At 42.8% G+C, this 23800-nt stretch overlaps 1 protein-coding gene and 1 non-coding gene across 2 annotated transcripts in view; both read right to left on the reverse strand.

The window, feature by feature from the left end:
- The window catches only part of LOC145416898 (golgin subfamily A member 5-like), a 65770-nt gene that overhangs the window by 37222 nt on the left and 4748 nt on the right, over positions 1-23800 (reverse strand). The window contains exons 4-9 of the mRNA XM_080285763.1: positions 23493-23610; positions 19146-19264; positions 15248-15348; positions 10550-10668; positions 6569-6709; positions 657-762 (exon numbers count right to left, since the gene is read on the reverse strand). Coding sequence (XP_080141889.1) covers positions 657-762; positions 6569-6709; positions 10550-10668; positions 15248-15348; positions 19146-19264; positions 23493-23610 — 704 coding nt within the window. The remainder of the gene's footprint in view (positions 1-656; positions 763-6568; positions 6710-10549; positions 10669-15247; positions 15349-19145; positions 19265-23492; positions 23611-23800) is intronic.
- LOC145417048 (5S ribosomal RNA) lies at positions 17956-18074 on the reverse strand. The gene has a single exon (XR_013900393.1). It is a non-coding gene; the product is annotated as a 5S ribosomal RNA (ribosomal RNA).

Raw genomic sequence — 23800 nt, forward strand, 5'->3', positions numbered from 1 at the left:
CACACACACACACACACACACACACACAACCGCTTGCTGGCTCAGTGGTAAATGCTCTTGCCTGCCATCTTGGTAGACGAGGATTGGCACCTCACTCTGGCTGTGAAAAGTTTCACTGACAAAGCAAGTGGTTATTGTCCCCCTTGAGTAAGGGGATGGGTGTGTGCATGTGTGAAAGGTCACAGCCTTACCCTTAGATCAGACTACAGGAAATCACATCCAACATGTGATCCTCCTGACCGACTGGTGAACCAGAGAGAGAGAGAGAGAGAGAGAGAGAGAGAGAGAGAGACACACACACACACACACACAAAACATTTGTTACTTCAAAATAATTTTATAATGAATCCACATACTGTATAATCTGAAGTGAAGAAAATGTGATAATTCAGCAGTAATCTTATAGTGAAACAATTCTGGGCTGCATTTTAGGTGGCATATGATGTTTCATAGCATCTCCTCATGAATGATTTATTTTGCATATTAAGCTGTAACTTTGTCTGTTTGTTGTTTACTGTTTATCACTATAATATTCAAGCAGTTAGCTTCAGTGGCATACAAAAGGGTACTGAAGTGCTATGAAATCTTCCAGCTGCTTATAATGCAACCCTTTAGGTGAAGCAATCTTAAATGTGGACTAACTGCAGTAAACCAACCTGAGTTGAAAGTTGGTGTGCCCGAGTCTTTTCCTCCTCTAGCCTCTTTTGAGCTTCCGCCAGTGCCACACTCACTCCACTCAGTTCCTCCTCCAGTTGGTTTACTCTATGGAGAAACAAGTTTATGTCATCATACATCCATCATCATCATCACCTTTCTAAATTTACTTACCATACTAAACTTACTTCCAACTTCAAAATATCAGTGGGTAAGAGCATGTTAACCCCTAAATACCGCAATTCGATCTGGCTTGTCTGCCACTGGAGCCGCAATTAGGGGGTGTTTTTTCAACTTTCACCAAGGGGAAAATCAATATGTTCTGGCTAAAGAGGAAGAATTTACACACCTGACAGCAAAATCGGCACCCCCCTAGGCCTAATGGTTACCGCACAATCGAGGATCAAAGTGGGGGGGGGGGGAGCAACCCCTAATTTTTTCCAAAGCCCCCATAGTTTTGATAACTATTTCTATTACTGAAATAGGTCATTGCAATATCATATGTCACACCAAGCCAGAAAACAGGTGTTTTGGGGTGTGGGGAGATTACTTGCTTTGGGCTTTGGGGGAGATAAGGTACCCTGTGGGGAGTAAGGTTTATAGGTATAGAGGTTGGATAAAACCATCTTTTCTCATCAAAGTTGAGCACTTTAATTTGTTCTTGAACAACTACTATGAAAACAGATGTGTATGTATGTGTGGGGAGATAAAATTCGATTGGGGAGAAGGCCCACAACGAGTACATTGAACCTTGGGAGATCATTTACAGTAACAACCAATTTGGCTAGTTGAAACAAACAAAATCTATGTGATTTAGCATATCAAACATGCAAGCAGGTGTGTTTGCAGGTGTGGGGAGATAATTCACGTATGGGGAGTAATCCAGCAGTGCCTCATAGTACTTCAGAAACTTCCAGAAACACCAAATGTTTATATTGCCATGAAGGAAAATAGAATATTGTTCAATACTGTTGCAGATGCATGCAAGGGAAAAGGGAAAATGTAACTGTCTTTACTCTATCGAGGTGGACGGGTGGTGGTGGAAGAATGGGGCTGGATGGTGGTGGGGGGGCTGGGGCTCAGGTGCCTGTGATTGCACATGTTTGCATGTATAGAATAGTGTACAGAGAAGCATTTATTCCGTTCAGGTATGAAAAGGCACGGGAAAAAAAAAATCGGGGCAATACATAAAAAACATGTGTACATGTGTTGGGGGTGGGGGGAGTGGGGGAGGGGAGGCGTGGGGGAGGAGAGCAAGCCAAGCTGCGTGCTCGCTATCACACGATGGTTTATTGGGGGTAGGAGGGTAGTATGGGGCCGAGAGGGATGGAGGGGGTAGGGTTATGTAGGAGTATACCAGGAAGGGGGGGAAGGTGGGGGGGGGCCAGAGGGGGATGGAATGGGCCTCGTGGTTGGGGGAGGCATAAACTTCAACTAACAACATCCTACTGGGGCATACAGAGGGGTGGGAGGGTCTTCAGGGAGGGTTATTACGTGACAGATGACGAAACATTCAGGCAATGGGTGGGCCAAGAGGGGGGGGGTGACCCCCCCTGCCCCCAGAGTGGCTGGATCACCCAACCTGAGGCCGGAGGGGTTAGTTCTCATTGGCTTGAAGGGATATACATCACAATCGGGGCGGAGAGGCGCACTATGTTGACGTGATTCAGCTGAGAGGGCTAAAGTGGTCAACACGTACATTGACGTGCTTCGGTATTTAGGGCTTAACAAGCTGGCTGTGAAAAGATTAATAAGCTGGCTGTGAACCAGCAGTGGTATCCATAAAACTAGCAAGGAGTTCCACTTAAAGTTACTTGTAAATCCTCAGCCCTCCTCTGTGCTGGAAGCACTGCACATGACTGTAAGATCTGAAGTTTGTTCTATTGTCAGATGCATTTTAGTCACAATTCACTGAACTCCCTTATCATCTGTATGAACACCTAATGTCCAAAAACTGTTAATTAATCCAGAAAAACAAATGCCACTGCAAAATCATACTATGAATCAGATTGTGAAGTTCCGATTTTAGGTTTCTTTTCATCTTGTCACAACAGAACTTTCTCTGAATTAAACTCCACTTGTTTGAGACTTGATAACTCTTTCTACACTTACATGTAACTCAACAGCTTCTCAATAAAATTGTATAGTACAGTATTTAGTCCATTCATCTAGCAACTGAGTCCAGGAAATTCAAGTCTAAAACTCATGAGGCCATGGATACAGCAAAAAAAAAAAAAAAAAAAAAAAAAAAAAAAAAAAGGATAAAGGAATCAAATGAAAAGAACGAATGAAATGCAATTACGTATGACAGTACGAAAATGGAAGGTAGTGAGAGAATGATACAGCAATAATGAATGAATCAAAGTTATACAGTACAGCATACAACACCTCAGTACCTGCAGCTACACAGTGCTATATATACTTGAATATTAAATCAGTTACACATAATAAAACAGAGTGCTTACTCTGAAAACTGACCAACAATTTAGCTGAGGAGAACCATTCTTACCCTAATATATATATATCTACATACATACATATACACACATACATACCATATATATATATATACCAGTATATTGTTTCATTTCGTTTCGTTTTTAAAGGCTCCAACATGCTTGCATGCGTCGGCCTTGGTCACCTAATGGCGGCTCTCCATGCTGCACGATCTATTGCAGCCTCCCTGTTCAGTCCTTTAACCCTGAGGCTACACTTAATGACCTCATCCCATGTCTTTCTCGGTCAACCCCTCATAACCCCACCACCAATATTAACACTTCTCACCATCCTCACCCAATTATCATCCCCCATCCTCTCCACATGCCCAAACCATCTCACAATACCTTTCATCACAACACCAACACACTCCAGACCCATTCTACCTCTCAACTCTTCCATCATAAACCCTGCCCCCCCAGACCTTGCACGCAGGGAAGCACTACACATCCACCTAATCACTGTCATTTCTGTACGTCTGAGCTTGCGAATATCCCCCTTCTTTACTGCCCAGGTCTCACTACCATACAGCATTACACTCCTAACACATGCTGCATACAAAGACCCCTCAGCACGGAGGGAGAGTCCTCTCAATGCCAGAAAAGGCAACAGCTCCCTGAACTTCTTCCAACCACTTTTCACTCTAGCCACAGGGCTAGCTCCAGCCCCACCTCCAACACACAACATGTCTCCCAAATAACAAAACTCTTCCACACACTCAAAAAGATTCACCAACAAGTTCAATCCTTTCACACCTGACAATCTCTACCTGCTCTCCCCGACACGCCGTACACATAAAATCAGCATTATCTCGCAGTCTGCCTCTGATACCACGACATCTCCTGTGCACCCATTTATCACAAACATCGCACAAGATGGAATTACTTTCCACGTCCTTGTGGCAAATTGCACATGGCCACTCTCCCTCGTCTTTGACAGTACTGTACCGCCACCAACCCTAGATATCATCACTTTTATTTTATCTGCATTTACCCTTAAGCCCTTGTGACCCATATCATCTCTCCACTTCCGAAGTCTTTCCTCAGCCTCCCACTCATTCTCTGCAATCAACACCAAATCATCAGCATACAACATCTCCCATGGGAGTCCGTTTCTGAAGTCACGTGAGAGGGCTTCGAGTATCATGATAAACATCATGGGACTCAAAACTGACCCCTGATGCACACCAACATTCACGGAAAACTCATCACTCAAATCTCCATTCACTCTTACCTGGGTGTGAGCACTCACATACATAGCCATAACCACCCTAACCAAACACTCCTCCAAGCCAAGCTTTCTCATTGCCCACTTCACCACCTCTCTAGGGACTCTGTCAAAGGCCTTTTCCAAATCAACAAAAACAAAATACAGATCCCTTTTCTTCCCAATATATTTTTCCTGAAGCTGTCGAACAATGAATATGGCATTAGTGGTCCCCATACCTGGCATAAACCCAAACCGCATTTCATCAATATTCACTCTTTCTCCAATCATACCTTCTAAAACTCTCTCCATTACCTTCATTATCTAAAAGCTTTATACCTCTACAATTTCCTCTTTCCAGAGCATCACCCTTCCCTTTATACGCACTTACAATTACACGCTTAAACCAATCATCTGGGACAACATACTCATAAATAATCATATTTATCAGGTTAGTGACTAACCTCACCCCTGTATCTCCTGAGGCGTTCAATATTTCGGCAGTCAACCCACACACACCTGCTGCCTTCCCCACCTTCATCCTGCCTATTGCCTCACTCACAGTTGCAGCATCAATCAAAGGCCAAGGGCCAAACACTGGATCTGCTGGCTCCAAACCTTTCCTGTCCCAGTCAAACACCTCATTCAACAACCGGCTATAATGCTCTCTGCATGCATCTTGAATATTCTCACTGTTCACCACTATCCTTCCTTCATCATTCTTCGCACACTGCTCACCTATAATATCCCGATTATCCGTCTTCATCTGATTTGCCACCTTAAATATCATTATATATATATATATATATATATATATATATACACACACACACACACACACACACCTATATACTGTACAGGGTAAAAAGGGGTAATTTTGCCGTGAATGGTGGTTTTTGCTACATACTGTACAAACAGCCACACACAGCATATTGATATTTTTATTGCTTTATCTATACATTCAGCCCTTCTGCTAAAGATCCCTATAATCATTTTGTCAAAAAATAACTTTTGGCCCACAACACACACACACAAATCTTGCGGTGAAAGTAGCCCGCCAGATGGGGTAATTTTGCTGCAACTTATTTGTTGTTACTGTATTATTATTATAATATTTATTGCTATTATTGTTATAATACCACACTTTTTAACATACATGAATGATTATAACTAGGCATAGGTAGCCTAGGCTACCATACAGTAGGGCCTATGCAATATATTGGGCGAACTTTACATCAATGACATCCATCACTGTTTCACTGTTTCTTCTTCTTCTTCTTCTTCTCTTCTTCCTTCTTTTTCTTCAGCTTCTTTTCCTTCGTCTACTATTTTCATTTATTTCCATTACCAAAAGTCTCTTTTTTCCATCCTTCCAAATGATATTATGGGTTATACTTCGTGTGTGTGTGTGTGTGTGTGTGTGTGTGTGTGTGAACTATGCAAACAGATCTGAACCACTTTTAACGTGAAACACGTAAATAATGGGTATTTTTTTCTTTTTCTTCAGTTTTTACTGGTGCAATAAATGCTGAAAATTTTCAGTAAACAATTCCATTTCTCCAACACCATTTTGTTGCACGATGGATCAAAACTTCACGTGACCTTGTTAGGTCGGCATTCCTCTTAAACCTAAGCCAAACAGAAGCCGAATCCAGGCAATAGTTTGGGAGCTATGGATCTCTGAATTGGAATGATTGATGTTGTGGCAAAATTACTCCATTTTACCGTATACTGTATACATAAAACCACCTCCTGGAGTTCTGAATTACATATGGGGAGGGAGGAGTACTATGGTTAATTAGCATAAGTGGGTGGAACCTCCATTCAAACTGAATTATACCAGAGACAAATCAGAAAACTATAAAACTTACGTATGTAATGTGCTGAATGTCTCAATCAATTAATGCATCTGTATACAAACTGGTATACTTTCCAATCCCTCAAGGAACATTCCACCCCTGTAATCTTGTCAACTAAGAAGGCTCCCCTGCATCCACTCATTAGTGGCTGGTTTCTGGTTGAGGGACATAAACATCCTACTGCATGCTATTTATATAAACCATTTTGATACTAAAAAGACGTAAAAATAATATACTACAGAGCAAAATAATTTGCTAAGGAAGATATGTTGGAAAATTTCCTTAACTTAAAAGAAAACAGCTCCACAAGACTGATGTGACATGTGACATACAAAAATACATGGAGTAGTCACCTGGTTGTGAGGTGTGAATGCTGCGCCGAGTGCTGAGAGCGTTCAGTGTCTAGGGTGGCCTGTGTCTCAGCCAACCGGTCCTGTAAGGTCTGTAGCGCCTGGCTATGGAGGCCACTGCTCTCACTAGCACCCTCCATTAACCTAACCATCAGGTGGTAAAAATAGACCCATTATTAGCACAAGCATAAGGGCATTTGTCTTCTTGGTGTAACAGGAAAAGTATGTGGCACAATACTTATTGCCAGAGTTAAGGAAATAACAGAAGAATTAGTTAGAGAAGAACAGGGAGGGTTTAGGAAGGAAAAAGGTTGTGTAGATCAGATATCCATCTTTAGGGATTTTGTTGAAGTTTCTAGAGAAGGGAAAGAAGTTGTATGCAGCCTTCATGAATTTGGAGAAGGCATATGACAATGGATAGACAAGGAATGTGGAAAGCATTAAGAATATACAGAGTATACGGGAGGTAGTTGAATGCTGTGAAGAGTACATATGAGGATCCTAAGGCTGCAATGCATGTTGATAGTGAACTGTGCGAATTTTTCTGTCTGAATGGTGGATTAAAACAGGGATGTGTCATTTCCCCAAAGTTATTCAATCTATATACGGATGGGGTTATAAAAGAGACAAGGTAAGGCAGTAGATTTTGGAGTGGCCCTAATGAGTGAGAGCAGCATTTCTTGCAGTTGAGCAGATGATACTGTACTGTTACGTGATGATGAAGGAGAACTGCAAGGCTTGGTGAAAGAGTTTGGGAGTGTGTGTAAGAAACAGAATCTAAAGGAGAATGTGGAGAAGAGTAAAGTTATGGTCTTCAAGAGAAATTAAGTCACTGAATGTACAGTGAGGTTGGATGATGGGGAAATGGAAACTGTGGGTGCATTTCAATACTTGGGTAGTGTGATGAGTAAGGATGGAAGTTTGGAGGATGAAGTGCTTGAAAGGGTACAACATGGAAGAAAGGTTGCTGGTTCTATGAAAGCAGTGATAAGAAATAGGGAAGTGAGCATGGGAAAAAAAAAAAAAAAAAAAAAAGCCACTGCATGATAGTATTGTGATACCAACTCTAAAGCATGGAAGTGAAGCTTGGGCCTTGTTGGAAGGACACAAGTCAAGAGTGACAGCAGTCGAAATGAGCTATTTGAGAGAGGAGCATGTGGCACTGTATAGACAGACAGATTGGCAAATGAGGAAGTGAAGAAGGATTGTGGTGTGGATGTGGATGTGATAAAAAGCATTAGGAGAAATACACTGAGGTGGTTTGGCCATGTGGAGAGGATGGAGAGCAAGAGACTAACAAGGTCAATGTGTATGAGTGAAGTGGGGGGGGGGGAGAAGGAGGCTGAGGATGAGATGGAGGGATGGAGTGGAGAAGTATATGAGAGAGGGGTATGTGAGCTGGGGGGAGGGCAGTGAAATGGCTGGGAACAAGGCAACATGAAGGCGATTTGTTTGTGGCCACCCCTTATGGGATTCAGGCGTCTGGTACCAGACAGACTGACAGATTAGCACAAGCATTCTGCAGTATCATACCACAGTTTCAACATCTGTTAATTACTCCGCCAAGGAGGTTACGTTTTTGCCTGTGTTTGTTTGTTTGTCTGCCTGTCTGTTAGCATGATACTCAAAAAGTTACAAACAGATTTTGATAAAATTCTGTGGAGGGGTGGGCCATGGGCCAAGGAAGAAGTTATTACATTTGGGGGTGGATCTGGATCATCCCACACATCTCCAAAAGTTCTCAATGAATTTCAATAAAATTTTGTGGAAAGGTGGGCCACGGACCAGGAAAGAATTGATTAAATTTGGGTGAGGATCTGGATCCAGATCCTATATCCACAGATCTGTTAGCAGGATTACTCAAAAATTTATTACTGGATTTTGATGATATTTTGTGGAAGGATGGGCTCTGGGCCAAGGAAGAAATGATTAAATTCGGGGGCGGATCCGAAGTATCCCGTAGAATACTGTATCTCCAAAAGTTTTCAATGAATATCAATGAAATTTTGTGGAAATCAGGGCTATGGACCAAGAAAGAATTTTTAAAATTTTGGGGTGACTCTGGATCCTATATCCATGGATCCAGATCTGGATCCTTTTTAATGGCAATGACATTGGCGACGGTATGAGCTCTCTGAGTGCTTTCTACTTTACCTTAGTATTCCAGTCTGAATTAAGAAATGTCCCGTTCTCACCATTCTCCATATCTCATATCTGTTGAGTCTATTAAGTGTAAATGTAGTTCTAAATGATAACTAAAACCTTGCCTTGAAATTTAAAATCATTGTCCACAGGCTTCATAGCCATATAAAATATTTGAGTATGGTACATACAGTACTGATAGCAATGGCATACTGTATATGGTACATTAATGTATATTATAAAAGACTTACTTATTCATGGTTTGTATCACAAAAGGTAGATTTCACACAACACTGACACGAATATGATCTACACTAATGTTACTGTATACACATATGCCTAAGGTGAAAACACCCATGTGCATGTCTATGGGGGGGAGGACAGCTAATTTATGATGGATGGAGCTAATACATACTAAGACAGCATAACCTCTTGAGAGGATCTCTCTTACAGAGGAAATATGGAATATGAGCATGTTTTCCAGTGGATTGTTTTACTCAAAACTTTCTGTTGCTCAATTCATCATCCAACCCTTTTCTGATCCATAAGGGGCATAGGTGTCCTGGGCTAAGCTACTGTCTTGACACATATTGTAATAATGATTCACCTTAGTGGCATTTTGTGAGCAATAAATCCTAACCATCCTCTGGATGTGTACCCATGCAAACCCCTTCCTTAACTCACTAGATCACCAAACATCATCTGGTTATACAGCTGCCGCTCAGTGTAATAAATAGTTTCCTGGGTCACAGTATGCTACTTGGCTAGCCACTCAGTGCAGTCACCTGAAGGCAGCAGTACATCAAGTAACTGGATGATGAGCATACCAAACTGCTACAAACTTTCTGTTCAGGTTCAACAAATATCATGGATGACCAAGGAGTAGCTTAGGTGAACTGTAGTCAATGTCATACCATTTCCATGAGAAATATTTCTCTGTTAGAATATAATAAAGTTTAATTTATGAACACAGAAAGAAGCAACCTAAGGCACAAATCCTGCAGAAGCTGTTCAATGTTATTGATAAATGACAGCCACACCAAGATCAATTCAACAAGTGATGCTTGGACCCATTGCACTGAAAAAGACTCAAATTCACAGATAAAGGGAAAGGTAGATTGCAGACTGATCTAGAGTTGTCCAGCTGTGTACATGAAATAGGCTAGTCACTGGGCACTAATTAAAGAGTTCGGAGTAATCACCTTTCTTCAAGACAGGGCGAACAGGAACACTCTTCCTTCACGAAGAAACGATGCAACTTGACAGATTAAGGCAAAAGTTTATCAAGGTAGGGTATCAGCACTACAAGCACAGTTCTTAAGAGCAACAGGAAAGCACCTGGCCCAGATGCCCTTTTAGTAGTAAGACTAATGACAGCAAAGGTATACAGTACACATTTTATGAAATTTCAATGACAGGTAGGAGAAACGAGGGCAAGGAGATGGAGGAACAGCACTGTAATTGTCCAAAGTAAAGTTACAGAACACAGTTGAAGCAGAGCTTTGGGGTGCTTCATTACTTTTCCTGTATTACTTCTATAAGTCATCCATAACTAAATTTCTTCATTACTTGAGGTTCCCCCACCCAAACCTGAATACAATTATCCTGGCACAGTAACAAGAATACTGTAATAATAATACAACCTACTGAAGGGGGTCAAAAGAGAGTGTTTCAAGCCTCAACAGTGAGGGGTTTCTCCCATTCTGATTACTCTTCTGTTGATAGCAAGAATAAAATAGCTATTCTACCCCATGGTCAGGTGGGATAAAAATGCCAGGCTCAAGATGGTGTTAGTGTGGTGAAGGGACTACTCTTTCACTCTTATCTTGACATGAACCTCACCTTTTGTTCTCCTCCTGAAGTGCAGTGATAGCAGTGTCCCTGGCTTGTAGGGTATGGTCAGCTTCTTGTAGCCGTACTCTCAACACCGCTAGCTGACTGTCCTTGGCCCGTACAGATTCCTGGATACAGAACATAGTCATCATCATCATCATCATCATCATCATCAGCCATTTGAGTATCCACTGCAGGACCGGCCTATCCCGACTTAAGTCGGGACGATACAGCCAATGTATCTCTACCAAGTGGCTTAAGCTGTCTAGTAGAGATTGTATGTAGAGTGAGAAGTGCTTGTAAGTGTAACTGTAGTGTTGTAGTGGCTTTGGATGTGTGTGTAGTCAGTGAACCAAGTGTAATCGGCCCGCGCAAGCCGACTGGGCGCAAGCATACTTTATAGTAAGCGACACTGGTTCAACCACAGCACCCCATGTGTCTGCCAATGCAGTACGTGGCTGGGTGAACACTCCCAAAGTTTATTACTGTGGCGGGGCGCAAACCCTGGTTCACCCGTGTACGAAACGCACACTCTACCACTGTACCACAGAGGCTCCACAGAACATAGTAGGCAGTAATATTTTCTTAGTCTGAGTTCCTGAATCATGAAATGCATCATTATGAAAATATCTACAGCATCCATCCATCATCCAATCCTACATTGCCCCATGAGAAATGTAGGAGCCCGGGGCTAGGCGGTTGGTCCCAACATTTAAGATGAGAGTGACCAGCTTCACTCATCCCTGAGTATTTTATTTAAAAATTAATTAAAGAACTCTACTTCACCTATAGGATGTAACATTCCTACATTTTTAACCTCCATATTTTATATATACAGTATATATATATATATATATATATATATATATATATATATATATATATATATATATATAAACATACAAAGAAATTTCACAATAATTCAATAGAATCAGTGATGAACTGCACAGCGGACAAATTATACCATGTCCTTCAATTGGGATATGCTTGGGTTAATTAAGGATGCAAGGTTTCCCTTATACATACGGCAGCAATTTTGACAAAATCAGACCAAAACACCATTGCACTTCAGTACTGTATCCATAAAAATGTGAACCTAAGCTAAAATACTGTACTGCTGAGAAAAACTATGGGTGCTTTAGTAAGGAACTCTCATTTCTTCTTGCTAGCCATTTCAGTGATATGGAGAAAAAATATCAACACACCATGAGTGGAAAAAAATAATACTAATAATAAAAATAAACACAGTCCCATGTTGTTTTATCATGGTACTTGAAGCCCTTTCACGTGACTTTAGAAACGGATTCCCATGGGAGTTGTTGTAAGCTGATGATTTGGTGTTGATTGCAGAGAACGAAAGGGAGGCAAAGGAAAGGTTTAGGAAGTGGAGAGATGGTATGGGGCACAAGGGTTTAAGGGTGAATGCAGATAAAACAAAAGTGATGATATCTAGGGTTGGTGGCGCTACTGTCAAAGACAAGGGAGAGTGGCCATGTGCAGTTTGCCACAAGGGCGTGGGAAGTAATTCCATCTTGTGTGGTGTGTGTGATAAATGGGTGCATAAGAGATGTAGTGGTATCAGAGGTAGACTGCGAGATAATGCTGATTTTATGTGTACGGCGTGTCGGGGTGAGCAGGTGGAGATTGTCAGACGTGAAAGGATTGAACTTGCTGGTGAATCTCTTGAGTGTGTGGAAGTTTTGCTATTTGGGAGACATGTTGTGTGCTGGAGGTGGGGCTGGAGCTAGCTCTGTGGCTAGGGTGAGAAGTGGTTGGAAGAAGTTCAGGGAGCTCTTGCCTCTCCTGACACTGAGAAGACTCTCCCTACGTGCTAAGGGGTCTTTGTATGCAGCATGTGTTAGGAGTGTAATGCTGTATGGTAGTGAGACCTGGGCAGTGAAGGAGGAAGATATTCACCGGCTCAGACGTACAGAAATAATGATTAGGTGGATGTGCAGTGTATTCCTGCATCCAAGGCCTGGAGGGGCTGGGTTTACGATGGAAGAGTTGAGAGGTAGGATGGGCCTGGTGTGTATTGCTGTTGTGATGAAGAGAGGTAGATTGAGATGGTTTGGACATGTGGAGAGGATGGGGGATGATAATTGGGTGAGGAAGGTGAGAAGTGTTAATACTGGGGGTGGGGTTATGAGGGGTAGACCAAGAAAGACATGGGACGTGGTCATTAAGTGTGACCTCAGGGTTATGGGACTGAACAGGGAGGCTGCAATGGATCGTGCAGTGCGGAGAGCCGCCATTAGGTGACCAAGGCCAACACATGCAAGCATGTTGGAGCCTTTAAAAACGAAACGAAACAAAAACTCAGTAATTGTACATGGTTGAGAGTATATTCTTCACAGGGACAAACAGGTTCTGCAGAGCAGATTTTTCTCCCCTCTTGAACCAGTGGTAAGTGCATTGATAAAAATAACTGACTTACTGTACACAGCTTAATGCCCTCCTATCAGACCTCATTATTAACCAGTAAACAGCGAAAATACAGGTATTTAATAAGAGAGACTGTACTGTGAGACAGCTTTAATGGACCTGTTTATAACAAGCTTTGGTTAGTTAGGGTCCCTTGAATCTACAGGACAACTTTGTGTGTTGAACCAAGGGCCAGCACGGGGAGTGCATCCAGTGAGCTACCAGACAAATCTGTTAAATACCAAACTCAGGCCTGGTATAGGAAGCACAGGTGGTGACCTACTAAACGGCCATGTGCGAGGTGGTGGACAATGGAGACGCAACATGCACCACGCAGGTTGTGTCATGTGGAGTGAATCACATGGTCACTGCTTGGGTGACAGGGCACTTCCCGAGTTAAGGACCTGGTTTGTTCTTACTGCTGCTCTGGTCTTCATACTGACACCATCTCTTTCAAGGAACACCAGCAAAACCCATACCATTCTGATTTATTAACGTTCTATAATCTGTCCTCTGCGGGGAACCTACTGGACCATTTTTCATATATGGTGACCCTTGGTCGGTATAACAAATCCCCATCAGATGTCTTATATGAGGTCTGTCCAAAACGAAACAGAACTTTTTAAACATTGTACCAACTAGCCAGAGTTCCATGGTCACTATGGGAGTGCTGTGTAGTGGTGACTTAGAGCTTTAGTCTAACATTAGCCATGTCACGCCACATCACTAAGTCATTGGGGTACATGTGCTTGAGTGAACATGAGTTTAGTGCACTTTGGCGATCAGCTGCAAGCTGAACAATGAAGGATCTTGAACAGTAACGTATTTGCGAGAAATTCTGTTTTAAATTGGGAAAAACTTTTACAGTGACTTTTCAAATCTTGAAACAGGCTTATAGGAAGGATTGTCTGACCTGTATGTAATGTCACGAGTGGTTCCCACTGTTCAAATCAGGAAAAACATCCATCGAAGACGATCCTAAATCCGGGCAGTCTTCTACTGTATATCGGGATGACAATCACATCGAGAAAGTGCGCGCTGTGATTCGTGAAAATCGTCGCCTAACAGACGTTTCTGAAGAGACAGGGATCTGTAGAAGCTTGTGCAACATGATTTTAACCAAAAAACTGAAGATGCCTCATGTTGCCGCAAAATCTGCATCATGTCTGCTGACAGATGAACAAAAATTTAACCATGTCAGTCAGTCAAGAGCTGTTTAATTGTTCAAATGCTGATGAAAACTTTCTGAAAAATGTTATAACAAGCAATGAAATGTGGGTGTATGGCTACGATGTCGAAACAAAAAGGCAGTTGTAGCTGTGAGCCGGAACATTGTCACTGTGACCAAAAAAAAAAAGCATGTCAAAGTTGCTCTAATGTGAAGGTGATGTTGATCATCCTTTTTTATTGGAAGGGCATCATTCATCATGAACTTGCTCCATGTAGTCAGACAGCCAATAGGATTTAACTTGGATGCCCTGAAGCATTTGAGGGAGGCAGTGTGAAGGAAGAGGTCTGAGGCATGGACAAACAAAATCTGGATGCTGCACTATGACAATGCACTTGCTCACGTGTTGCTTCATAGCCGTGACTTTGCGGTGAAGCACGAAATAACTTGAAAGGTCACCAACATCAGACGATAGATGAGATATAAGAATTTTTGCCAAGTGCACTAAACACATGTTCACTCAAGTGCATGTACCTCGATGACTAAGTGACATGACATGATGCAGCTTGTGTTAGACTAAAGCTCAAGGTTGCTGCTACACAGCGCTCCCATCATGATCACGCTATGCTGGATAGTTGGTGTGCTATTTAAATAGTTCAGTTTCTTTAGGACAGACATCGTATTCAGCTCTGGAGAGACTTCTCAAAACGAAATGGTCCTAACAAACTTAACTTCTTTTCCTTACTCTAAAATCAACCTCCTCTGAGTCTTGTTATCATACTGTTGTAAATTGTTCAAATGGAAAAATCCATCCCACAATTCTGGCCTGGTATGAACCCCCAGGTCAGGCTCAAACTGTTGAAGATATACAGTAACAATTATGACCCAGTCTGAACCCCCAAGTCAGGCTGAAACTGCTGATGATACAACAATTATTGTCTGGTCTGAAACCCCAAGTCAGGCTGAAACTGTTGATGATATAACATGTATGACCTAGTATGAACCTCCAAGAAAGGCTGAAAGTGTATCTTCCTATAAACAAAACATTGTCCTTATGTGGGTAAAATTTTTCCATCAATGTACTTCATACACTGCTCTGATGCTGCTGTTCTCACCTGCAGATCAATTTCTCTTTGCCGCTGCTCACGTAGTATCCGATCATTGGAAGACTGTTGTTCCAACATGCCTGAGAGCTGACTTCGTAATTGTCCCGCCTCTGTCAATGAAATACAGCATATGAATGTTCTTTAGGGGTAATAGTTTCATGAACTATGAGACCCATGTGTTCTTCCTTGCTATTTAATTTTTGGATACTGCATACAATTGCAGGTGGCTCTTGTACTCTACTTAGGCAATCTACTGGTTATGCCAAGATTAATAAGATACAAAAGTAAATAATTTTAAGGTAGGTGAGGGTATCCACCATTTGATGCTGTGCTATCTTCAGTTGACTCTACACTAAATGGCAAGCCAAATGGTTTTGAGTAGCCCAGGAAACTACTGACCGCCCTGGGTGGTTGCCATATACTGTACTGTAATCAAGTAGACAACCAGTCTTTGTGTGTGTGTGTGTGTGTGTGTGTGTGTGTGTGTGTGTGTGTGTGTGTGTGTGTGTGTGTGTGTGTGTGTGTGTGTGTGTGTGTGTGTGTGTGTGTGTGTGTGTGTGTGTGTGTGTGTGTGTGTGTGTGTGTGTGTGTGTGTGTGTGTGTGTGTGTGTGTGTGTGTGTGTGTGTGTGTGTGTGTGTGTGTGTGTGTGTGTGTGTGTGTGTGTGTGTGTGTGTGTGTGTGTGTGTGTGTGTGTGTGTGTGTGTGTGTGTGTGTGTGTGTGTGTGTGTGTGTGTGTGTGTGTGTGTGTGTGTGTGTGTGTGTGTGTGTGTGTGTGTGTGTGTGTGTGTGTGTGTGTGTGTGTGTGTGTGTGTGTGTGTGTGTGTGTGTGTGTGTGTGTGTGTGTGTGTGTGTGTGTGTGTGTGTGTGTGTGTGTGTGTGTGTGTGTGTGTGTGTGTGTGTGTGTGTGTGTGTGTGTGTGTGTGTGTGTGTGTGTGTGTGTGTGTGTGTGTGTGTGTGTGTGTGTGTGTGTGTGTGTGTGTGTGTGTGTGTGTGTGTGTGTGTGTGTGTGTGTGTGTGTGTGTGTGTGTGTGTGTGTGTGTGTGTGTGTGTGTGTGTGTGTGTGTGTGTGTGTGTGTGTGTGTGTGTGTGTGTGTGTGTGTGTGTGTGTGTGTGTGTGTGTGTGTCCGACTCTGGGCATAGGCTTCACAGCCCCATTCCCAAGGCCTAGTAGTCCTCATACATATCATACCACTCCACATGCCAGCTCTTCGTCACTAAATCCACTGTCCATATTAAATACATGCTACAGCTGCCTCATACAGGACTGGTGTACTGGTGTTAGCAAGGTTATTTTTATGACATGTCAAAGTGTCTTCTGGTAGATCAGTAAAGTCTGCTCTTTAATGAAATTAAAATCCTCAAACTGTTAACCTATGCTATCTCTGTTTTCTCTCCTGTTTAGCCACTTTCAGTACCATGTTCCTCCTTTCAGCACTACAGCTACTGCAAATTGACTTAGGACCTCCCCCCACAAGGTATTAAAAAATGCTGAAGTCATAGTATATCACAATGTTTGTTCATGAAATGCCAATCATTAATATGAAACCATGTTTCCCTTGTTTTTCATGATCAGTTGGATGCGTTTTGGCATGGAATCACTTAGATCTCTAAAGTAATCTAAGGACATTTCTTTGCACCAAACATTTGTCAGTTCAGTCTTGAGGTTGTCCTGATTGGGTGTCTTTTTCTCTGCCATGATTTTCTTCATCTTTGCCCAGCAGTCTTCTATTGCATTTAGATCCGGACTGTCGCCTGGCCAGTCGAGGACCTCAATATGATTATCCTGAAGCCATTTTGTCACCTTTCCTGACTTGTGACATGAAGCTGAATCATGCATGAAAAAGTCGCACCCATGAATAGCAAAAAAGTTAAACAAATGATCTTTCAGAACTTGAACGTACTGGCCACCATTCATCATCAAGTTCTTAAGAAGAAAGTAGCAAGTTCTTAAGAAGAAAGTAGAGGCCTCCCCTAACCATTTCACCTGAGAAACACCCAATACCATTACTGATTGTGAGTGCTTTACAGTCGGCACCATGTAAGCAGGGTCACATTGACTAACGAAGGCAGGGCGACGAACCTTGGCAGAACACACATGGAACACTTGAAATGTGCTTTCATCGGAAAACATAACTTTTCTCCATTCATCTGATGTCCAGTGTGCATCCTTCTTGGCAAACTGAATCCGCAGCTACTTCATGCAGTCAGTAAGAAGAGGTTTCTTGGCTGCAGTGTGGCTTGGCAAACCCAGCGCCTTATGCAAGTGGTGTTGGATAGTTCAAATTGAGATGTCTTGTAACGGGTGGGGATGCATTCTCTTCAATTCTGCTGCTGTCAGTCGAGGATTCTTGATTACTTCCCTCTTCAGAAGTGTATCTGTACCTCTGAAAGTCGTCCTCTTCTTTCCACCGCCATGCTTGTGCTCTGGCATGATATTAGGTGGCAGGCCGCGCGTGCAGCAAGAATCTTCATGATGGTCGACTTTACGCGTCCAGTACGTTCACAAATCGTGTTGATAGGGACATTATTCTGCCTCCATGCAATGATAAGGACCCTCTCATCCCTTGATCAGTACTTTCCAGGCATGACAATTAATTTTTTTTTTCATTCATTGCCATACGCCATGTATCCCAAACAGGGTGGCCAAGGGCTTAGAGTTAATTGTTTTACAGGGAGGGGCACTAATCCTCCACCAACCCCACTTGACACGTAGGGATGCCAACAGCATCTGGTGTTCCCAGGCGGTCACCCATCCAAGTACTAACCAGACCCAACGTTACTTAACTTCGCTGATTGGACGGGAAGCGGTGTACTCAACGTGGTATGGCCGTTGGCATAACTCTTGGAAAATAACACGGCAAACGGTAATGCATACGAAAAAAGAGGGAGGTGCAAGCTCGGACTGATGGGAACACATACTCCCACTCTCGCTTCTGGGCAAGCACTGACGTGCTGAGTGTTTCATCACCTCCTGCCAACACCAGAGGAGTTGCCAGTTACTTCTTGCCCCCAAAATTCACTTGGTAGAGGTGGAAACACAAAGCAAAGACAGACAACTCTCCCATAGCAATTTTGTGTGTAGGTCCTAAGTCAATTTGCAGTGGGTATATTTAGGTTATCCACTAAAGTATCTGAGACTCAGACTTTGCCCTATACAGGTACCTCACAATCCACCACTATTCTTCCTTTATCATTCTTCACACACTGCTCACCTCTGCTATCTCTGTTTTCTATCTGTTTAGCCAACTTAAAAACCACACTCCACCTTTCTGCACTCTTTTGGATGTCCAGATATCCGAGATTCAGACCTGCCCTATACAGGTATACCTCCTATCTGGCTCAGTGCTAAGCTGCTGAGTATTACCCTCTGTTACCATCCAACAGGGAGAAGAGGAGCCTACTATGGCGCCCCTGTTAACTGGATGGAAAGATGCAAATGCAGTGCCCAACAAGGAAACAAACCTTCATACTTTCTCCCACACCTCATTGTGATGAGATGCTGTCAATCACAAGGAAATGTCTTCACAGTATGGGATGGCCCTGCATGGGCAGTTGTTTGCTTGCGGTTGAAGGGCTTGCTCAGTCACACAGACTGGGGTCAATCAACAACAACCCCTTTCCCATATCCTAAAAAGCCTTCTTTTTTCTATAGCAGCAGCTTCTACTCCCTCATCCCAACATCATGTTACCAAGTTACTTGTCACGGGGAGTCCCTTTTCCAGCCACACACCAAATCAGTAACTCTCAAGAGACTGTTCTTGAGAACTCTTGAGAGCTAATATGCCTCTATAACTTTCTAACAGGGGAAAAAAGGATTTTTAGCTTTATTAAAACCTATTTAATAACTTACTTTAAAGCAAAACTCGTTGTGTGAGGTCTAGTTTCTACTCATCCCTTTTAACTCACCCCTCTCAGACTCCTTGGCCCTTCGCAGGACCTGTGTCATCTCCTGGTTGAGGCTGGAAACTTCCTTCCTTAGCAATGTAGTCTCGCTGTCCACAGACCCAGTCATTAACCCACTCTGACTACTGCAACACAACAGGACACACAAAACAACAGGTTAGTTTTCAAACACAGGGGACAAACTGATCATATACCGAATATAAAAAAAGTCATACTGAAAAAGCCCCCCTTAGCTTCGGGGAGATGGCCTATTAAAAAATATTATCATCATCATCATTCAGACCCTACTGTTGAGTCAGAGTCGATAAACAAGGAAAAAGAGAGAAAAGAAATGCAGAAATATCAGCAGCATGTGCAATGACATGGGCCAGACAATTATTCACACCCCATTCAAGCCCTCAGAATCTTGACTATGCCACACATGCCTAAACACCTACACATAATTTCTATATTCTTTACAGATGCACCTTACATACATCTTGCAGACAGCTATTTCACTATCAAATTAAGTAAGGGAAGCTAAGCCCCAGTCATGAGCTCTTACATACACAGTGCATTCAACCAACTGAATCCCATGTCAATTTATTTGCTTCCTGAACTTCTACACCACACCTTGTCACACTTACTGACTGCATCCACTGACCTTCTTCACTGCCTACCACACCTTGTTCCATCTTCAAACTCACTTACAATTGTGACCATACATCTAAGCACACTCTCTTCTACCCTACTATCAAGAGACTTTCACACCCATACATTAATATTGGTATGTAACTCCATCTTGTGCAGTATTTGTGGTAAGTGAGTGCATAAGAGATAAAGTGGTATTAAACACAGACTGTGAGATAATGCTGATTTCATGTGTGCGGTTTGTCAGGGAGTGCATATAGAGATCATCAGGTGTGAAAAGACTGATCTTGTTGGCAAGTTTGAGTGTGTGGAGGAGTTTTGTTATTTGGGCGACATCCTATGCACTGGTGGTGGGGCTGGAGCTGGCTCTGTGGCTAAGGTAAGAGGTGTGTTTGGATGAAGGTAAGAGAGCTGCTGCCTCCCCTGACACTGAGAAGGCCCTCCCTCCATGCTAAGGGATCTTTGTATGCGGCAGGTGTTACGTGCACAATGCTGTATGGTAGGGAGACCTGGGCAGTTAAGGAAGAGGATATTTGTAGGCTCAAACATACAGAAATGGCAATGATTACAGAGATGTGTATTGCATCCTTGAATGTGAGGCCTGGGGAAGCTAGGTTTGCGACTGAAGAGTTGAAAGGAAAGATGGGACTGGAGTGTATTGGTGCTGTGATGAGGGGCAGACTGAGATGGTTTGGGCAAGTGGAGAGGATGGAGGATGGCAATTGGGTGTGAAGAGTGAGAAGAGTGAACATTAGGGGTACGGTTGCAAAAGGCAGACTGAAAAGGACCTGGGACAATGTTATAGTGTGTCACCTCAGGGATAAGGGACTGAATAGGGAGGATGCCAAAGATCGAGCAACATGAAAACTTGCTATTAAGTGACCAATGCCAACACATGCAGGCATGTTGGAGCCTTAATAAATTAAATAAAATGAAACAACACATCTTCACACAATGCTCTTGCAGCCTCCATACTCAGAACTCCGTTTCATATCAAGATCTTCAAATACCAGCCACCTGTCTTCCCTGAACCTCTCATTTCTACATTTCCTTTGAACATTTACTTCTTTTTCTATAACCGTACTGAAAAACATGACCTCACTTCACCATTCCAAGACTCTTTCCATTCATTAACACGTCAAACTGAGTGCAAAGTTGACAGTATGGTGCTGCACAAATTTGTTTGTCAGTGTAATTTAGGAAAATTCTGTACTGTAATTTCATACAGTACCAAAATTTTGCTTTTTTACATCACTAGTGCAATATGGTACTATACTGAACTGTACTAAAATTTCATTTCCAGAAAATAAAATCTGATAAACATGGGATCTTTCTTTGAAAACATCTGCTCATACGTTTATTCTAGCCTGCTCTGTCACGTAGCGAGATCATTTCACTCAGCTGACTCCTGTGGGTTTTAAACACATAACAATAGGACATGTACCAAGAATTTGCATTAGAGATATCATGGATCCAACTTGCTAGGACATGGATAACATCTTTGTATATCCAACCACAATACTACCATCCAGATGGGGTATGTTGCCAGAGCAGTACTCGGCTCTGGAAAGATGGATGCCCATTGCCCTTCGTAATCCCAGGTCATCCTTGGAAAAGGTGTAACACCTGTCAGTCCACCAAAAAGGCAGCAGGTGGGTGGTAATCATCATCCCAGGAAGTACTACCATGGGAGTGACGTGAGGCCAAGGTCTGGTAGCTGGCCAAACATAACAACTCCCAAGCAAGGAACTCAACCACATTTACCGAGTAGTCAAAGTCCGGCCTGTGCCCACTAAACATACATATTTCCAATACTCAGCTAATCCTCTTGGGGGCTATGCCTCCTCCTTTATTCCAGCACCTTGCCACATGGAAGGACCTTGTTCTGACTCTGGCAAGACACTGTCTGCCACAGGATAGCAGCTTCTTGCTTGTGGTCAATGGGTTTGCTCAGCCAGACAATCCAGAGAAGAGCAGCTAAGAACAACTACCATCCAGCATGTGTGAAGGAATGCTGTGAATTTAGTCACTCCCCCTGAGACTGTAAAACATTAATGGTCTGGATGGTTGACCTTGGTGATGGAAAGGGATGTCTTCATGCGATGGCAGTGATAAAAAAGCGTCCCTCAGCTCACACCCTGTCCACCAGAGGGAAAATTATGGACTGTAGCAAAAGAGTAACTTCAGCCTGCAGTCCACCAGGTCCATGATACAATGAGCCTGGGGCCACAATAACAACATGGATGGCCTTATGATTGTTACTCTCCAAACAGAAGGAACATGGTGCCTGAGACTCTAACAATGGCAGATGTGAATATTTTGGTGATGGGGCTGATGAACGGAAAGGCAGTGGGTGCTGATGAGATATATACAGAGATGATAAAATGCTAAGAAGAGAATAGAATGAAATGTTGGTAAAAAAAAAATAAATAAATAAATAAAAGGATGAACGGAGGAATCCCAGTGAAGTGGAAGAAGGTTGTAACTATGCTTTGGTACAAGACTAAAGATGATCAAGATTGGTGCTATATATGGTTTAAGTCTGCAAGGTGTTGTAATAATAGTACCTAGTGAATGTGCGGAAGATACCTGAATGTCTGGCAAGTGATGTACAGCGTGGTTGAGGATGTTGTTGTTAATTGACCCCAGTCTGTCTGGCCAAGCAAATCCATCAACTACATGCAAGCAATCGCCCTTCCAGGGCCGTCCCATGCAGTGAACTGGTGTTCCCTTGTGGGTGACAATGTCTTACCACAGCATGGCGTGGGGAAAATTGTGGATGTTTGGTGCCTGGGTGGATGATGCATTTGTGCATCTCTCCACCCAGATAATGGGGGACCATAGTAGGTTCCACTTCATCCCATGATCTGGTTACATGGTTACCATCCTGCATTGTACATGGTTTCCTGGGTTAGAGGAAACAATTAGACTTGCCACTTAGTGTAAAGCTATGTGTACTGAAAAGAGGAGATAAAAAGTGACAGAATGGAAAGGGGCAAGCAGAGAGAGAGGAGGAAGAACAGCAACAGAATGATAAAGGAGAAGGAAAAAGTTAGCAGCACAGATGTGTGGCTAAAAAAAAAAAATGGGGGGGGGGGGGGTGTACAGTGTTTATTGAACCATAAGTAGGGTATTTACTTCCCATTCAAAATGCAGACCACATATTGCTACCTTATCTAACCTCCACCACCCCACGCACACACAAGAACTTCATAAAAAAAAAAAAAAAAAGGTAATTCACAGAAACCCAATCCCCTCTTCGTTGGAATAACTCTAGCATTCCATTGCAGCTATGGCCAGATGGTTTTATTGAGTTGAGTTGTTCACAGAAGCTTCAGAGTATTAATACTGTTCCCATGAGCCCTCTCAGAGCTGGAACAACTCCAGTATTCTATTCCAGCCAAGACAAAAAGATTACATGCTATTCAAGCCAGAGTATGCCATAGGAGTCTGAGACAAATAATGTCAACACCATTTTAACAAAACAACTTGAAATGTGGACTGCAGGTATATGCCATTAGGATGGAGTATGAGAAACTTCCTTGGAAAGTATACTCGTATGTGAGTTAGGTGGAGGGATGGAGTGGTGAGGTAAATGAAAGAGGGTGATGTGAGCTAGGGGCAGGGCAGCCTAATGGCTGAGGACAGGGAGATCATGTTTTTGGCCACCCTCTCTAGGATTAAGGCATCTGGCTACAGATCCATAGATAGACAACTAACCTTGTGCTGCTGTCAGTGCTGGGTGGTGCTGATATGTTGACATCAGTAGGGGTGTCCACAGTGACATAGCAGTCGGTGTTGATTGATCCACCACTTCCAGATTCACAGCTGCCACTCTCTGATAACAGCATATGTGTCAACAACTACATTCCTAAAGATCAACAACACACTTTGTTGGCCAACTGAGAACTACCTTGACAAACATATACCAAAACACCTCCTGATGCTTCTGCCAACCTCACAAAAGGTGGTTGCCCCCACCTACTTGGAAATCATTTGTCAAGAACAAAAATAACATAATAAAGATG

Source organism: Coenobita brevimanus, chromosome 108 (assembly GCF_032717465.1).
Source record: "Coenobita brevimanus isolate Jiangsu-jjx chromosome 108, ASM3271746v2, whole genome shotgun sequence".
NCBI classification, from domain to species: Eukaryota; Metazoa; Arthropoda; class Malacostraca; order Decapoda; family Coenobitidae; genus Coenobita; species Coenobita brevimanus.